Source organism: Eutrigla gurnardus (assembly GCF_963514095.1).
Source record: "Eutrigla gurnardus genome assembly, chromosome: 8".
NCBI lineage: Eukaryota > Metazoa > Chordata > Actinopteri > Perciformes > Triglidae > Eutrigla > Eutrigla gurnardus.
The window spans coordinates 14,562,190-14,580,455 of record NC_139922.1 but is presented as its reverse complement, the minus strand read 5'-3'; the positions used below and the strand labels follow the sequence as shown (position 1 = coordinate 14,580,455).

Sequence of the window (18,266 nt, the reverse complement as noted above, 5' to 3'; positions counted from 1 at the left end):
TATATACACGACATTCACTCATGTTTATGATTCACATTAAGCACGGGGAGAACTGCCTGACGATTAGCACTTTTATGCAGTTGATGGGAAATGTTTACTTAAATATGCGCTTGGTATCAAAGCAGGTCAATATCATTTATGTCAGATATGACCAAGCAAATCTGGTGTAATCTGAGGGAAAATTAAAAAAAAAAAACAATCAGGTATGGGCAGTCTAGGCGTGTGTAGATAGTGGAATTGAGAATAACATTTGGTGAGTTTGTGTCCTTTATTTATTTTTACTTTTTTTGTTTGCCATTCCTCAGCCTATTGATCTGCCCGGAAAAAGATAATAGACACATTGATTCACAAGCTCAGCAGCCTGCTCGGTTTACACATCAATTCAAACTAATCCTCAACAGTACTCAGTCGGGAGGAGAATTGCCTTGACTGAGTCTTTTGAAACTGTATATTCAAAAGCCGTGCTGTGCAGACTTCTCTCTTCTTTCTCTCTCTCTTATTGGTGTACAGCACAGCAGAATTCATTTCTATAAATCTGACAAGGTGTAAAATAACATAAAAGTGTTTCAGTGTGCATGAGAGATTAGATGATTGGGTGGTTATAAAGGATATTCTCAGGGGAAGACATTGCCAATTGACGATATAATCAGAGGAAGTAATTGAGGCTGGCTAGCAATAAATCAACTTCACAAAACGTGCTCTCTCTCTGTTTTCACTTCAGTCAGTCTGACGCAGAGATAGGCCCAACGATGGGTTGCCCATTTTGTAGACGCTGCGTGGTTTGTTTCACTGCACCAGTGCTTCCTCGTTGACCTCGTTTTGTAAAGATGAACAAATTCCTCCCAAGGCCAAGTGGAGTGAAAAAGAAACGCCGTCAACAGCAAAACAGGTCAAACGTGGTTGTGCAGAGACGCAAGTGGCGCTTCGAGCACAACTACCACATACCTGAGGAGGCAGAGCGGTCATCCGCTGACTGGAACAGTTCAATCCTCGGCTCCTGCGTGTCAAAATGACCTTGTGCAAAAATCAGAATTTGCTGTGTGAATGTTTATGGCTTGTGATGTGCAGTTGGCACCTGAATGCGTGAATGCTGACTTGTGTTGTAAAGCCCTTTGCATGGTCATTTATCACTGCTGTGATAATTACAATATTCCCTCTCTGGGCATAAATGTGGGGTAAAAAATGCAGCAAAAATATTTGCCGTAGTTACTGGAGGAAATATTCAATTCAGAATTCACACAAGATGAATTCCTTCATCTGTCCCTTATTTCACTGACATGGAAATGATCAAAGAATCCCTCATGACTTTATTCAGTGTGATATGAAAGACTCAATATGAAACTTGTAAAGTTCAAGGAGTCGTCCGTTTCTCCCTCAGTATGAGAGAAACAGTAAAAGGTATGATGGATTGACATTATGGTCCGCTGCCGTAGTCAGCAGCAGCAGCCAGTTCACGCAGCTTAAACACATAGAATATCCATTTCAAATGTCCCTGTAAAACTAAAGAAAATTATAGTTATATTTTTGTCTGGATTTCTTTTCAGCGTTTTGTGTATTTAAGATGACTGCAGTTAAATATGCACATTGCAGGTAAAGGAACTATTTTTCTGAATAGAGAATAAAGACTTTGGCCTGTAGGGTCATCTTCACTAATATGTGGACGTCATTAAGCTGTAAACCAGCTAAATTACACCTGTGAATATTGAGTTTCATGGCTGAGTTGCACTTTTTCCTTATGCTGGAATTTAAGGCAGGACAAATTTACACTGAAAAAACCCCCAAAATGATAATCTAGAAAGCACTGAAGGACCTCATTTGATGGAGGTTATCCTTTACAGGGAACGGCTAGTCCATCACTGTAATTCTCCTCTTTTTGTTAATGAAACATTCACATTTTTGCGATTTTGCCAGAAAGTGACTTTGTGTTAAATAGATAGAATGTCGTTTCCGGTGTTCGTTGTGCCTTTTTCATCTGCAGACCTGGTTAACTTGTTATTTTGGTGCTGCTGCATTGTGTTCTGTGTTTCAGTTTTCTTGGAGGAGGATTGCATATCCTCCACAACGATCTGTGTCGTCTGGAGATGTGTGTTGACTCCTGGCCTACATTCACTACTGCCATTTGTTTCCATCAAAAACAGGTATGACACACAGGGACTAAGTTAAGGCATGGGCTTCTCCAGAGTGGCCCGTTGATGTCTCTGTCTGCCTGTGAAGCATTTCAGCAGCAGCAGCAGCAGCTCGGGGCTGATTCCTGACATCTGCACTGTCTTCACCAAGAACCCAGGAACTGAAGTCTGCTGCTTAATGAGAGAGTCATAAACTGGAGGAATGGACTCGTATTCAGAGGTAGTGTGGCAGAATGAAGAACAGAACCCACCAATGCAATGTGTTTTGCTCTGTTTCTTTGTACTTACTTATCTGTAGCACTCAGCCCCAACCCGGTTGATAGCATAAAGACATACATATTTATACATAGTCCATAAATATATACTCATTAAAAAAAGCTCAGTCATTTCCCAAAACAGTTAGACACTGTAGCTTAAAAAACCCATGGATTTATGCACATTCTGTGTGCCTGAGCATCTCTGGCTGCAGGACGGTGTAACAGTAACTGTGTTCACTGTAAAGAACATGTAACTAAGATATGTTGGGCTTCGGATACATACACACAATACATATTATTATTAGTCAGATCATAACTTGGGTTTGGTCTTTTCAGGAAATCAGCCGACAATAAGAAACATATACAATATCATCAGACTTATTAATTTATCCTTGCATTATTTTGTTTGCTGTGACTAAGGATGCGCTGGTCTGATATACTGCAATGGTATCGGCACTGATGACCTTTCTAGGCAGATCAGTTATTACAATTGATCCACACTGAACCGTACAATGTAGTCTTTGTCAATACCTTTATAATCATTTTGTTGAGTTCAATCCTTTTCATTCACAGCATTCCACCAATTCATAAAAATGCATTAAAATTCCAATGACTTTGATGCAGTGTGTTATAAAGAAGGGAGCTCTGGTGTCAGATTTGTATTCTGTATTAGATGCTCTGAGTGGAGGAATCAGTACTGGAAAAGAACCAGCCATGATGGTAAATTAAACAAATCATCCCTATTCTTATGTGTCCCTGAAAGGTATACCAAGGTCACATTGCCATCTCATCAAAGAGCTCGCCTCTCTCAGCGGGCTTGATATCATGGAACATGGTGGTTAGAACACCTGGCAAGAGTGAGTTTCTTAAATGTATTTATGTCCTCAGTTCAAGGCAACTCCATCATTTTTTTTTGCAAGTGCCGGGGTAGATAATAAAATCTGATATGCATATCCTTGATTCATGTTCAGAGTTTCTGTTCACATTTTTATCTGCCCACCAGGAAGGTGTTGTCGCTGCCAATTTCCGTTCTGGACAAAATCCCACGTGGACCTCGTTGACGCACACTTGCCTTATGGAGGCTGCCGGGAGAGCCTCAGCCGTGTGAAAGCTTGTATCCGCCACCTGCCAAACCACTGTGTGACGGATGAGAAGGGCCGACCCGCGTCCCGGATGCTGTCCGACGAGCTGTGAGAGCTGAGGGTGGCCTACACCCTACCAGAGTCACCTCCTGGCTCTGTCTCAGGCTCCGGACCGCAGGATGAGCTCTGCAGGTCTGCCCATCTACTGCCACGTCAACCAGCAGAACCAGGCCACCACTAATGCTGTGACCTCATTCCGCTTGTCCCAGTCAGGAGGAGATCTCAGTGCTGCTAATATGCAAGGACAGAGTCTGGCCGAGCCAAACTAATGACAATAAAATCTGTTGGATGATTGAAACCACACTGGATAAGTAATATTTTATTGTAAAAGTGGAAAACCGAACCATTGTGCTCCTTCTGTTTCCCTTCAATGCTCAGGGGATGCTGCGCTTTAAAGAGTTTAGTCCATTTCTGACAACGAACTGCAAGTAGAACAAACTCAAAAATAACATTTTTCTGTGGCTTAAGGATGGATTTGATGAATGCCAGCCAAGCTGCTCCTTTTTATTCCCTGTAAAAATAAAAAAGGTACGTCAATATGAAATAATTTTGTAAGGACGAAACAAAACTCTGTGCTGAAGAAAAGACCCCTTAATCTGCAGATCACCGGAGAAGGCTCTGGTCCACCTGGGACTGGTCTCTGGAGGTGTGCCGTTCCACTGCTGATTGCCTCTCTGTGTTTTAGCAGCAATGCACCATTCAAGTCTGCAGGCAACTTGACAAATGAGCAGCAATCGGAGCGGAGGGGATGCTCGTACTGCACCACACATCCTGTCCCATCCACATCCCCCCCTGTCCCGCAGTGGTGCACCTCTTTTAACTGACAGCCTTTCCTTTCGCTAAACCTGCAAGGGCTCTTCTCAAAGTCACACAAGTACAGCACATGCTAAATGCATGCTGGACGCGTACATACAAAGAAACGGCAACAAATGACCACACTATATCCTTTTACTTAAAACAATTAGTGAGGGTTTTATGTTTAATTTTGTAATATTATAAATTATCATAGCTTAAATAAAAACTGACACAATTTGTCTATTAATCAAACTAGTGATAGCAAAACAATTGCTTATTCCAGCTTCTCCAATGTGACGATTTGCTGCTTTTTTTGTCTTAATATCATTGCAAATTTAATATTTTTGGGTTTGGACTGTGGGTTTTTTATTAATTTATGTGATTTAACAATTAAATTAGAAAATATAGGGATTAATCGATAATGAGAATAATCGTAAAAATTTTATCGGCGTCAAAAGATTTCTGCTTTACAAAGAGCAGCATGAATCTGAGTGCTCAACCTTCAACACAGTTAAAGGGGTGTAGGAAAAAAGAAAGAAGGCACCAGGAGAGTTTCAAGCAAGCTGCATCGGTTGCAGATCTTTACTCATCTCAATGCGTATTTGTGAGTCAGCTCAGAGGCAAAAAAAACCCCTGAGAACTGAAGTACCTGATGGCTGCACAGGTTCTGTGGCTTCATCAGTATGTTGCCTACAACTGCAACCATCACTTGAGGACAGCATCCACCCACTGGCTCTCCTCAGAAACTGCAACTCAGAACAAGCGAGGAGCCAAGTGTCTGACGCAGCATGCGATCATTCACCTTGGCTACGCTTGCTGCTCGGACTTGTCTCGTTGCAGCTGTCCACACATAACCCCCCTTCGCCATCCCCCTCCACCCCCCAACCCCATAACCTCCCCTATAGAGGCAGTGCACTCTGCCAGCCGTGGAGTGGGACGTTCTATCGATCCTGCTGAAATGATGGTTTCGAAAAGGGAGGCAGTAAGCATGTCTACGCTCCCCTCCTCAGCTGCGGGGGGGCCCTGAGATATCACCGAGCTCAGCACATTGCACCATCGCTGCATGGGAAAATGGGATATTCACTGGGTGACGAGCTGAGGGGGAGGTAATTCAAGTCGCCAAGCTATGTTCCCCACCAAGGATGTAAAATGAGCCATATTACCTTCAGACGCCTCACACAGTGGACAACTAAGGTCATTTTAAATGTCCTATTCATTTCAGTCATTGTCACAGAGAAGTGAGACGCCAAATGGGGAAAAACTGCATGAGTGCTGACGTGAAGAAAGCAGTGAGGATAAGGAGGATGTTTATTCAGCACTCAACCATTCACCTTTGCAGCAGTACGTGTTCAGGTTGAGCATGTGTGCCATCACGTGCCATTTGTAGTGTGTCTGCGAGGAATTAACGAGGTAGAGCTTTATGCAGACTGATTTAATAACCTAATGCGGGGCTCCAAACCTCAAGCTGAAGCTGTTTGTACCAGAGAAACCACTAGATGGCAACATAGTCTTAATATTTCCCAACACTCACACGAAATTTGGTGTATGTGTATGCTGTGACTCACAGGGGCTGCAGATTAGAGGAAATTCTGAGCAGGCTTTTATGGTGTTCGGTACACAAAACTAAATAAGAGGCATATCATCATTAATTGGGGGTCATTAATATATATAAAAAAAATTTAAATGACTGTGCTTGTTTCCATTCCCTTTTATGAGTGGACTTTGATGTTGTAAATGAGCTTCTTTTACTGAAGATATTTGCTTGAAAGATTAGAAGTGACTGCATCAGTTGTCCAGCACCCTAAGGTTGTGAGCATGCGTGCATCATCCTCACCAGTCACCATACTCGACATTCCCCTGGGGGTCAGTGTGTCAGTCAGTGCAGTGTGATTCTGACTTACGGGGCAACAGTAACTGACGTTTAGGACCTCCACGTGCCTTAACGTCATGCTTTTTGAAAACTGTGTCAACCAGGGACTGAGCGAATGGCCATGTTGAACAACAAAGTGCCCCAGTGTGTCAGTGTGTGAGCAATCATGGTTCACTGCTGCTATGCTGCTGATGGTCATATAGTGTGTGTGTGTGTGTGTGTGTGTGTGTGTTTGTTTGTTTGTTTGTTTGTGTGACAGAGACAGAAACTAGAGTGTGAATCATCAATTATGCCTACTTTCATCACCACATATCACATCCACGCCTTTAGGACAGACAATCATAACATAATCCTGCCCAAGGATGTATTTTTTGGAAGAGGCACGTACTCAGAAAAACAAAAATAATAATATTTCAGCATAGACATGTAGACTAGGCTACCACAAACATCTGGTGTCATTCTAAATGTATTTAATACTTCTTGTTGTGCAGTGGCTGCATGACGCCCTACCTGACTTGTTCAGCATGAGCTCAATGTCGTCTGCAGTCTAGATTACACATTAAAGGGACTCTGTGCTGTTGATGAACTGGATTGAAGTAAGCTTTATATTGGGAAGAGGCTCGTCAAATTGATATTTCAGCCATGGATGGACAAATTAAAACCATTTGACCATTTAAATGCGACAACAATGAAAATATATTTGTACCTCTATTTTCTGATTTTATTTTATACAATTCGAGCCTAGGTGTGTGGTGTTTTGTTATAATTATTATTATTATTATTGTTGTTGTTGTTGTTGTTGTTGTTGTTGTTATAAACACATAGCTGCCACGAAAGGTAGAGAAATAGAAATATTAAACCATTTAGGAAAACTATATATATTGAGGTTATGAGGGGGAAAAAACATGAAAACCCCATATTCTAATCAGATGTGCTTAATTCTAAAATATATGAGTTATAGGGTGAGGTATTTTGCATAGAAGTGTTTGGGAATGTGCCTTTAAAATGATAAAAGAACATTATTTAATGCACATAGTTGTTTATAGTTCAGCACATGCGCGTTAACTTCAGTAGCTACCAACGTGAAGCTAACTTCGGGCCGCAAACCGTCGGTTGGGAGGTCCTAATCTAGCATAGCAGCTGGGAGCATTTTATCACGTGACGCGAGAGATGTTAGAGAGCAGCCATCATCATTTCATTTTATTCATGTCCAGCCCGAAATGGTAAAAGGTGAGACGACAAGGGAACTGAAAGCTGCGATGGAGTAACCAGGCGAAGCCTCCGAAGCCTGTCCCGGTCTCACCCTCCCTGTTGTGTCCCAGTTCAACAAGGTCTGTTTTCCGCGTCTCCTCTCGCGTTTCTGCTTGTGTGTTGGCTGCCGAATCGCTTGTTTCTGTTTTTTTGTGTGTGTTTCTCCACAACATTTACGCGCTTCTTGTATCTAAAACAACACCGGCGAACGGTTGTCACTCTCCAAAAGTGAGCGACGACTTGTTTTTGGTCTTGGCTCCTAACGTCAACGTTAGCCGCTGGTGTTTGTCGCCGTTTATGCTAACGCGACGGTTCGTTGTGTAACGAAACGTTTCGCGGTCGAGCTTCAGGTGACGTTAAACGGGAACGACTCACGCGCCGCGCCTGTGTGCGTGGACGTTCCTCGCGCCACCAGCACTCGGCTACCTGGCCCACGAGAGCCTGTTCCGAGACTAGGCTGCGCTTACATTAGCAAGCTGCTGTGGGTTAACATGGCCTACATCCGTCCAGGTACAGGCTGCTATGACAACGGGCTACTTTCATAAAGGGTGGTAGAAGTTCTGGAGAGGTGTTTATTCAACCTCATGGTCATGCTGGAGGCACTGCTTGATATATATTGCCCCACACACCCTCCAAAATGACCCATCTCATGCCTCAAATGTAGTTTTTAATCATAGGAAAGACTATTATTTTTGGTAATAAAAGATAAAAGAGTTCAAGCTTTGTATCCATACAATGGATGACTTTGTTTTGGGTAAACCTTGAGATTTAAGCACTCGGCAGGTCAACAAACAAGCTAGGGCTTAAGTTCAGGTGGGCCTGGTCTAAATTGGGCCTTACAATAGAGACAAGTGTTTCCCTGGCTCAGCAAATCCAGCGAGCCCTTCCTCCTGCATTTTAATAAGCTCCAAACCAACCCAGGGGCCCGGGAACCCCAACCAGGCCAGACCAGGATCCCAGCCCAAAAATATCCCTCCACAAGCCACCATTTATACTGCTGATGGGTAGGTTTGTTTTGAAGGTAAACATGAGACAATTCTTTTTCATTTTAAACGTTTTCATTGTCCTGTTGCGTTTGATTTACTTCAGCATATTGTGTGTGTTGTAAGGAGAGGAATGGTGAACTCCTGGCTCCAAGAGTGTGCAAATTAACATGTTTCACTCTCCCTGAATGTTGGGACAGGCATTGAAAAAGAGATTGTATACATTCAGATGCTGGCCACCCGCTGCTTGCTTTTTCTTCCCTCCTGTTTTCCAATCACTGAAGAGACATGACCCATTTAAATGGTTGTTTACTTGCATTAGAAGAAGAGCCAAAGCACTTCTCAATGAACTCTTGTCTACAATTCAATTAGAGTGGCCTTCCCAGCAGCACAGTCCTGCACATTGCACAATGCCCTCTTCAGCCTAGCTGCAACACAGGCAGAGGTACGAAGACCAAAGAGCAGCCGTTGTTACAGTTCACTATAAAAGAAGAATGCTTGACTGTTGACCTGAGGAAGTCCCGTTGGCATTCGGATGGCTTTAATGTTTCAAATGAAATGTGAAAATTAGCTGTAAGATGTTGTTTAAAGGAGACATGACATGCTTCCAGGTTCATACTTTCGTATTTTGGGCTTTTACTAAAACATGTTTACGTGCTTAAAGGTTCAAAACCTTAGTTTTCCTCATTCTCTCTGTGTTCACCCTCCTGTCTGAAAAGCTCAGTTCAACAGAATTGTTTTGCTAAGCAACCGCTTGTGTCCATGTTTACTTCCTGTTAGCTGATGTCATGCGGGACACATCTAGATTTTTTTGTTTTTACGTTTAAAAACTGTGAAATGGTTTATATATTGTGTAGTTGTGATATCATAAGTGTATGAAAATCCAGACCGCTTGTTTAATGGACTGGTTTCTGAATACTGGCTGTATGTATTTCTCCATGGATTTGAGAGTTTTGTTACTTTCACAGTATTTTATATAGCACTATGTCCTGCTTTATGATATATATATATATATATATATATATATATATATATATATATATATATATATATATATATATATATATATATATATATATATATATATATATATATATATATATATATAAAAAAAAAAAAAAGACATGGAAGTCTCACTTTTTGCAATACGGAACCATTTAACAGCACAGAAAGCGCCCCATCACAGCTGGAGTCTATTGTAATGGAGACATGCAGTAAAGCACAGCAGGTATTCATCTGGCTTTTATTGTGAAGTTTCTGTGTTCCTGAAACAGTTTCTGCCTCAATTGAGCAGAGGTCCCACAGTGTCTCCTTCAAATATAAAAGAACATTTTTTTTTTTAAACTTTCTTTTAGCCAGACGTTTTATTACTGCTTTTCCTGTTGCCCTCTGACTAGACAACCATATAATAAGAAATGGCTGGAGTTTTCCCCTCTTTTTTATTTTTTTAGATCTGTTTTTTGGAGGTTGTGGGAATAGGAGCTTGAGTAACAGTCAGCCCATGGAGGACCAGATAAATACTAGTGCTGCTTTTCATGTCCATTAGCTTTGGACAATATTAGATGTAATACCATAAAACCCAATCACTTGTATTTTTTTAATTATATTAGAACTTTATACTACTTTATTTTAGGCAGTTAATTTTTTTTCAGTTTTCAGGCTGAATTGTCCTCTTTCACGGTGGCAAGCAGTGATTTGATAACTTGATAATTGGTGACATTATGTTCTCACAAAGTCTCAGAATGATTCTGTTTTGTATGCAGAAAATCTGGCCAAGAAGTCATATGCAAAATTGAGGACAACTAATCAAATCAGTTTTTAATGTGTTTTTTTCATGTCATTTGTGCGCCCTGGTCTTAAACGAGTCACTTAGCAAAATGAGCATGTAACCTGGGTGTTTACCAGTTACACCGCTCTGAACACTGACTGGAAATTATCGTTTTATAAACTGCTTTGAAGCTGATGAGAATATTGGGATCAAGTTTGTATTGCACTCTTGTGTCAAACGTCTGGTCTGGACTGTTTTTTTTTGTTTTTGGTTATCATGCAAATTGAATTTGTCCCAGCTAGTTGCAGCTAAGCAGTCAAATGATTTCTTTTTTTTCTTTTAAAGTTGGATGACTCAAAAACAGAACTGATCCAAACATAATGCCTTAAAGCACAATTTATGTCAAAATGAGTCCACTGAAGGAAAATGTATGTTGTCTTTACTGTGGGCAAAAAAACAAAAAGCAACCTCATCATTAAGGCTGAGTAAAAAAAGATTTGTACCCTAACAGACTAACGGATACATTTAAATATTTTTAAGGAGACATCATCTTAATTGTGCTTGCTGACTTTGTTAAGCACACAAATTGGCAAAACTGTGCTGGAAAAATGCGCTACCTGGAAAAATCAAAATCACTAACCTTGATGAGGCAAAAATGTTTCTGTGATCCATGGTGTGAACTTGGGACACACAAGTTATTGAATATTAAAAAAAAAAAAAAAAAATAGCTGGATAGGACATCTGTGATTTGATTATGTGATTGGCAGTTGCTTCATTGAAAAGGTTTACACTTGAATTTTATTGTGATTTATGTTAATTATTTTAACCAAGTTGCTGGTGCAAGATTTATTTTATTTTTTTTTATTTTTTTTAATGATGATTATACATGTCTATGTACTTATTTGTATCATTTGGTTTTCAAAGTCAAGCCTGATGTTGCCTTATGCATAAAAAAATGATCCTAGTCACCTCTGTGACGCATACAGCTAATTAATCAAACACTGGTATCAGATTGATGTGTATATATGTATACAGCCATATATATCAATCTGACAACCATGTGAAGAAGCCCGTACACAGCAGCTAAAGAACCTGTTTCTTCATGTTGAACTGTAGCCTTCAATCAGACAATGTAATTAATTAGGCCAGTCTATTCTATTTAGTCCAATCCATTACATAATCTTTTCAATCAATAGCAAATATGTCTATGACTTCATGGCAGAAACTTGTCAGTCTTGTCTTTCTTGGATGACTCGCCATTATAGTGAAGCAGTAGGGAGGGCAAGCGATGCAACTGGTCTGCTTCAGAGTTTAGATTAACGGATGGCTGTGGGGAAAATACGTCACACTGGTGGTCCATTTTTGCCGTGGTCAGCAGATGCATGTTTTCTTGTTGTGTAACGATGATGTTATCCATGTAAATTGGTATTACGGTTAACAACTCATATTTCCTAGGTCGTGGAACACTGCCTTCTTTATACTATAGACTAAACGTCACATGAGAACCAAGTGACTTTTGAGGCCGCTTAACAGCACTGCACTGCAGTGTTTCCAGTAACTGCAGTATGTTTTTGTCCCCATTAAGGGACATATGGATGGACTTGCAATGTTACTTATGTTAAGCTTGCTGTTGTTTTGTTGGGTCTGATGCAAATGTTTCCTGGTACAAACAGAAATATCGCTAATTAGTTAATAATTAACTGTTTTTCTTATCTGCTTTCATCTCCTCTAATCTCTCCAGGTGGGCTACTGACGGCACCTGGCCTGACCTTTGCTGTCTGCAGCTAGTGACAAGGGGGACCAGAAAAGCTGCTTCTTGGGTTGCAGGAGCACAGTGGAGGAGCGGGTCTCAGGCTGACTACTCCCCCCATTAGTCTTTGAGGAGGGGGGGAGGGGGAGCAGGAGGAGGACGAGGGAGCTGCTATAACCACCCAGAGCATGGGGCAAAAAGTCCCAGGTGGCATTAAAACCATTGATATGCGTGATCCAGCATTCAGCCCCCTGAAGCTGGAGCTACAGGCCCTGAGTCACACAAAGCCGTCTCGACTGGACCTGCTGCTGGACATGCCACCTGCCGGCGTGGACGTCCAGGTCCAGCACTCGTGGAACAACGACGACCGCTCCCTCAACATCTTCGTCAAGGACGACAACAAGCTGGTGTTTCACAGGCACCCTGTGGCGCAGAGCACGGACGCCATCCGGGGCCGTGTTGGCTATACAAGGGGACTGCACGTGTGGGAGATCAGCTGGGCTATGCGTCAGAGGGGCACGCATGCTGTGGTCGGGGTCGCTACCACTGACGCCCCAGTTCACTCGGTGGGCTACACGGCTTTGGTAGGAAGCAACGCAGAGTCCTGGGGCTGGGACCTGTGCAGGAGTAAACTCTACCACGACGGCAAGAATCACCCAGGAAAAACCTACCCTGCCTTTCTCGAGCCAGACGACACCTTCATTATCCCAGACTCCCTTTTAGTAGTGTTGGACATGGATGAGGGGACTCTAGGTTACATAGTGGATGGACATTATCTAGGGGTGGCGTTCAGAGGACTTAAGGGCAGGAAACTGTACCCAGTGGTGAGCGCCGTGTGGGGACACTGTGAAATAAAAATCCGGTACATAAATGGACTTGATCGTAAGTACATACAAAAAAGTTTTTCTCTGATGTCATGTCCAGCTCTTACACAACCAGCGGCAGTATTTATTAATGCAATAAACAAAGGTGTGACAGTTGAGGGTTTGCCATACTCTCTGTGTAGAGATCTAGGCAGAAGGTTACTAACTTACATCAGTATGGCTGCCTCTCCAGCTATTATGTAAAGCAGTACCTGTGTTTACATGTGTATTTGCATATAAATCAATATTTAACATATCCATAATTACCTCTCATATGAGAATGATGTTGCTGTCTCCTGATCTTAGGAAGGAGTTAACATGGAAAATATATCTTGCTGTAACCTCCCCTAGTTTGTATCATTAACACATTAACTCCTAACTCTTACTCACACATCCACTGATCTTTGCCTTGTATTAAATCTAGGCAGTGGTTCCTCTGTTAATAATTATTTGTTTTATGGCTTTAAAAACATCCAGAGATCCTTAATGCTCATGTACAAAAAACAAGTTGCTTGTTTTTTTGTTTTTCTCACCCCCGGACAAAATTATTTTAATTGGATTCATTCCAATTATTCCATCGGAAAAGGGTAATAAGATTTAAATGGAGAAACATGGGTGCATCAAACCATAGTGTTCTACCTACATGTCCCAAGTGCTGTGTGCTCATTAGATTTTTATGTTCAGCTTGGATCCCATGACCTAGATTAGGCCTGTGGAAAACAAGCACTACAGATGCAGTGATATGCGTAAAAGCCAGTCTCGATTTTATACGACATTCCACTTACTGTTGGATGAAGAGCAGGGAAACCCCTCACCTTAGATATGTAGTTCGTCTTACTGCGTCAGTACGCAGGCTTGGCTGTGTTTAAGTATAAGACTGCAACTAACCATAATGTTTTTCTGGCTCTGATTTTCCATCTTAAAAAAAAAACAGTTAAAGAGAGTTTGTAGAAAACAAATAATATTCCTGTAAGTTGTCCAAAAGAGTAAAAATATTGAACTTAAGATATTGTTTTGCCCCTATAATGGGAATGTTTCAAGGCACCCAGCCCTAAATGTCCATCACAACAGATTACCTCAATTTGTTTTAATAAACTTATAGGCACTACTAGAGATAAGTGTTACACTACCTATTTAATCTAAAAAGACACAGACACTTGCTCAATTCCACTGCAGCACCCAGTAGTTTTAATGCTCCCTCTAGGAATGGTGGTCCATTTCAGTACTTCAGAGAGGATTTCACATCAGTGTGAAGGTCCTCTTTGAGTAACTTCTTCTCTGATGGAGGCTAAACTCTATATTTCTTTGGATTTGTCACAAGCCTTTCCTTTTTTTTTCAGAGCACAAAACTGCTAAAATGTGTATCCAATTGACTGGTGGCAGCAACATTTCTTGTAAATGATTTATGAATATTTTGGCTTTCATCTTGCACAAAAAATACTTTATGGCCCACAGACTCTTTGTGTTCTCTGTTCTTCTTTATAGCATGACACTCTGTGTTCACTTTATTATATTGTCATATTGACATTTAGACACACACCATTTATTCATTGCTTAAATATATAACACATGCTCTTCTTTAATCCCACTTCCTCCCTCTCCTCTCCCCACAGCTGAACCCCTCTCTCTGATGGACTTGTGTAGACGTTCGGTGAGGGTGGCTTTAGGAAGAGACCGTCTGGGTGAAATCCATAGACTGCCCCTGCCGGCCTCTCTCAAGAACTACCTGCTCTACCAATGACGCTGCTGATGGTCACACACTTGGCACTCCCTCGTCTCTTTCTCATGTTACTCTGGGATCCTTCTTGGGTATAACCCGTTTGACGACATTGCTCAGGCCTCCAGGACTGACTCAGCCTTCAACAAGTATGCTTCTGTGTCGGTGGCTGGACGCCTTTTTGAGGTTTTTTTTATCCTATTTTATAACTCTTTGCAATCTGTTCTCAAACTATAAAATCAGGAATCACCGAGCACTATGCATATGCTGATCCAGACGATGCCCTGAATGGTCACCATGTTGGTGTATTTCCTCCATTTTGTTGCCTAAGGTGGCATATGTGGTCGGTATCACGGTTGTGACTTTATAATTCTGGATTTCTTTCCCGTAGCCTTTTAAAGTGAAGTGTTTATTGGTTGTGCTAAAACAAAGTTGTATGATGGAAATTTAACAGTTGGTGCAACAAAAAAGTACTACCAGCATCTGACCACAAGGTGGCAGCACACGCCAATCTGTACATTTGAGAATTATAAAATAAGATCCGAGTTGCTTTTTAGATGATTTTTAAAATTTGGATAGTTTAAACTATTGCAGTTCACATACCACAAAAAAGATGCTGACCACTCCAGAGTGAGTCTGTAGTGCAGTGTGGATGAATGCACTGTGAGGCAGCTTAAGAGCAGCTCCGACCACTCGCTGCATCAGGTTTCTCTGTGATATGGAAGTCTGCCCTATTGTTTACCATCAAGGCATCTGACAGGAACATACTCAGCAGAAATTTTAACAGAAGGTTGTCACTGTGATTATTTGTAGCATGCATCTGCAGGAAATCTTTCTCAATACAATCCACTGTCTTTTTTTAAAGTCTTATCTGTCACTCCTGTGTTTTGTAGAGCAGTAGTTTTCAATCACGTGCAGTCGGGGCCCAAGAGTGGATTATTATTATTGATATTATTGTTATTATTATTATTTAACCAGTTTCTCAATCCACTGAATTTACTGGTTTGCACATATTCAGCCTGAGAATGGACACTGACCAATGAAATATCCATTGAAATGGTTCTTTACAATGAAAACCTGCTACTCTTGGGTCTCACTGGCACATAGCTGAGAACCATTTAAGTAATGGTTGAGTTTTATGACATGTAAAGGGGTTTTGGGAAACAAACTATGTAGGTGGACGTCGTTGGGCCAAACTCCACAAACTTCAGATTTAAGGCACCATAACAACCGAAAAAGACAATCTACAAAATGCTGCACAAATGTAAAGAAGAGGAGTTTGCCAACATTGTCAAATGCCATATCATAGACCTGTTGACGGACGTGGTCCTCATTCAGCACTCAGCTGGATGTGCACACACTGTGCCACACCATATTTTCCTTGCTTGCAGCTTCCATTTTATTTGTATTCCTTGTTGTAGATTTGTTTGTAAGTATCTATTAAAGTTTATTACAAAGTATATATTGAGTATTGTGCATTGTACACGAACCTTGTGTGAAAGTGCGATAGTGTCAAGCTACTATAGATCAAATATCAGTTCCCATATTTAGGCAGTATCATTAAGGGCTGGCAGGTAGAGATGCTATAAAGTACAATAAACACCTGGAACTTTTATGGCAGTTTCTAACTTGCAGTGAAATTTCATTAAATGTAGTTGATACTGTCAAGTCTGTCTGCTGCTGGAAAAGGCCAATTAGTACAACTAGTACTGTGGAGTTTGGGGACCGCTCAACCTTATCAGTGGTCTAATCAGTCATCGGTCACAGCAAGTTTTTCTTTGTATAGAGCATTTTAACACTGCAATTCAATGTGGTTTAAATAAGATAAAAGGTGTTCAGACAATATATTAAAGTAAAAACAAGATCCAACTACTGTCACCGCTTGAACACACATCGGCCACATGCAGCATTTACCATGCAAACCACTTTTGTGATTTTGTAATTAAAACCTCTGAACAGAAGGACAATAATTTAAACAGAGTGAAGCAATATATTTTAGTCACAGTCAGCGGAGAACATTCATTTTCAGAAACTGAATAATCTGTCCCCTAACTTCCTGTCTATAAATAATGTTTCCAAGTTATCTCCTTTTCTGTGGAGCCACAAATAAGGGCTGCTGGGAAATTTCCTCTGTTCTAAAAAACATTTCCCTCTCGCAAGCTGCTTCTGTTTTATTTGTAATCAGTAAAGTGACGTTGATACATATATTCAATTTATCCCTAATGTATTTGTGCACGAAGGAAGGAAATGCTGTGAAAAATATTCCAGCCAGCTACAGGTGATGAATATAAGTTTTAAAATAATTAAATCTTTTAACTATTGATGTACTGAGTTGATAACCACGGCCGTACCATTTAATAGGATCACAGGTGTTGGGGTCAGTTAAGCCAGATAACCCAAAGGTTATGTTGAACTCACTTCGTAGTACAGGCCTCTGCTCTCTGGCTGTATGTTCCATATTTGGCCACTTGGTGTCAGCATTTCCAACATTTACAAAATCATGAAGACCAGTCAAGATCACTACTTCCTATTGTTCAATCCCAGTGTGACTGACAGTCACAGGTGAAGTATTCCCATCCAGTTCAATGTTAACTTAAGAAATATTATCAGAAAAATGTCCTGCCCTTGTGACCGATCTTATTATAAATGTTGTTATTAGATTATAGCAGTTGAAGCAGCAGTTGTGGCTGGTTGGGGTGGAGTAGCCTCGGGGGTCATGAGATGATTAATGGAGCTGGAAGAACGATAAAGCAAAGACCCGAGGCCTGTTCTACGAAGCAGGATTAAGGGTTAGCGAGGTTAATGTCAGGTTTAACTCTGGGTTTTCAGTCCTACAAACATGGTTCACTTTTTATCAGGGTAGATCACCATGGTAACTGATGCTGCACCTGACCTGCAGTGGAGCAGGTTATGTTGGAGATAAGAGATTATCTCATACAAAAGCACCGCCTGTTGATCAATCAAAGATTGATACGCGGACGGTGAGGTAAAATTACACAAATAAGAAAAAGGTAAAGTCATAATCCACAATGAAAACATCACAGTTTAAACTGCCAAATGTGAGTGTGTGAATGTGTGAATGTGTAAATGAATACACTTAGAATATCACTGGTGCAGCATCTGACTCGTGTGTACTAATCAAATGAATGTGTTGCTTGTGTGAAGATGTTTTATTTTTATTTTTTTTGTCAGTTACGACCTGTGTTTTTATTTATTTATTTTAAATGTGGACTGAATCGATGCTCATTTTGTGTGTAATTATAGATAACTTTGCCCTTTTTTTTTTACCCCATTTTATAATCTAAAAATAAATAAATAAATGTGTTTGCATTTTAGAACATAAAACAGTAAATTGGTTCAATACTCAGAGCGCCACTGCATGATGGGAAATGTTGGCCGTCGCTACACAGCGAGTGAGCGCTTTCGCTTTCAGTGCGTCCAAACTGTGGGCACCATTCCTTTTTCTAGGCTTACAAACTAGTCTTACAAACTAGTTTTCCAGTATATACTTAAGGCTATGGAAAGGTTTTTGGGTTTAAATCTTCCCACTGGTGTGGGCGGGGGAGACAGACAGCAGTGTGACCGTTTCCAGATCAGTTTCATAAGCAGCATAGCTCAGCGTGTACTCGCGGGGCTGAAGCACGTGTTCGCGGTTATGACACAGCTGAGAAGGAGCCGTGCAGACAGCTGGCTGCACAGATTAAAATGAGTCTACCATAAAACAAAGTTGACTGTAGAAAAAAA

General features: G+C 41.0%; 2 protein-coding genes across 2 annotated transcripts in view; both read left to right on the top strand.

Annotated features, from left to right (window-relative positions):
* atp5pb (ATP synthase peripheral stalk-membrane subunit b) overlaps positions 1-18,266 on the top strand; it is a 339,131-nt gene that overhangs the window by 285,062 nt on the left and 35,803 nt on the right. The window lies entirely within an intron of this gene.
* Positions 7,364-15,982, top strand: spsb1 (splA/ryanodine receptor domain and SOCS box containing 1). Its single transcript, XM_084014481.1, has 3 exons — positions 7,364-7,521; positions 11,934-12,824; positions 14,419-15,982. The coding sequence occupies exons 2-3, from the start codon at positions 12,131-12,133 to the stop codon at positions 14,544-14,546; spliced, it is 822 nt and encodes a 273-aa protein (XP_083870607.1). The 5' UTR covers positions 7,364-7,521; positions 11,934-12,130; the 3' UTR covers positions 14,547-15,982.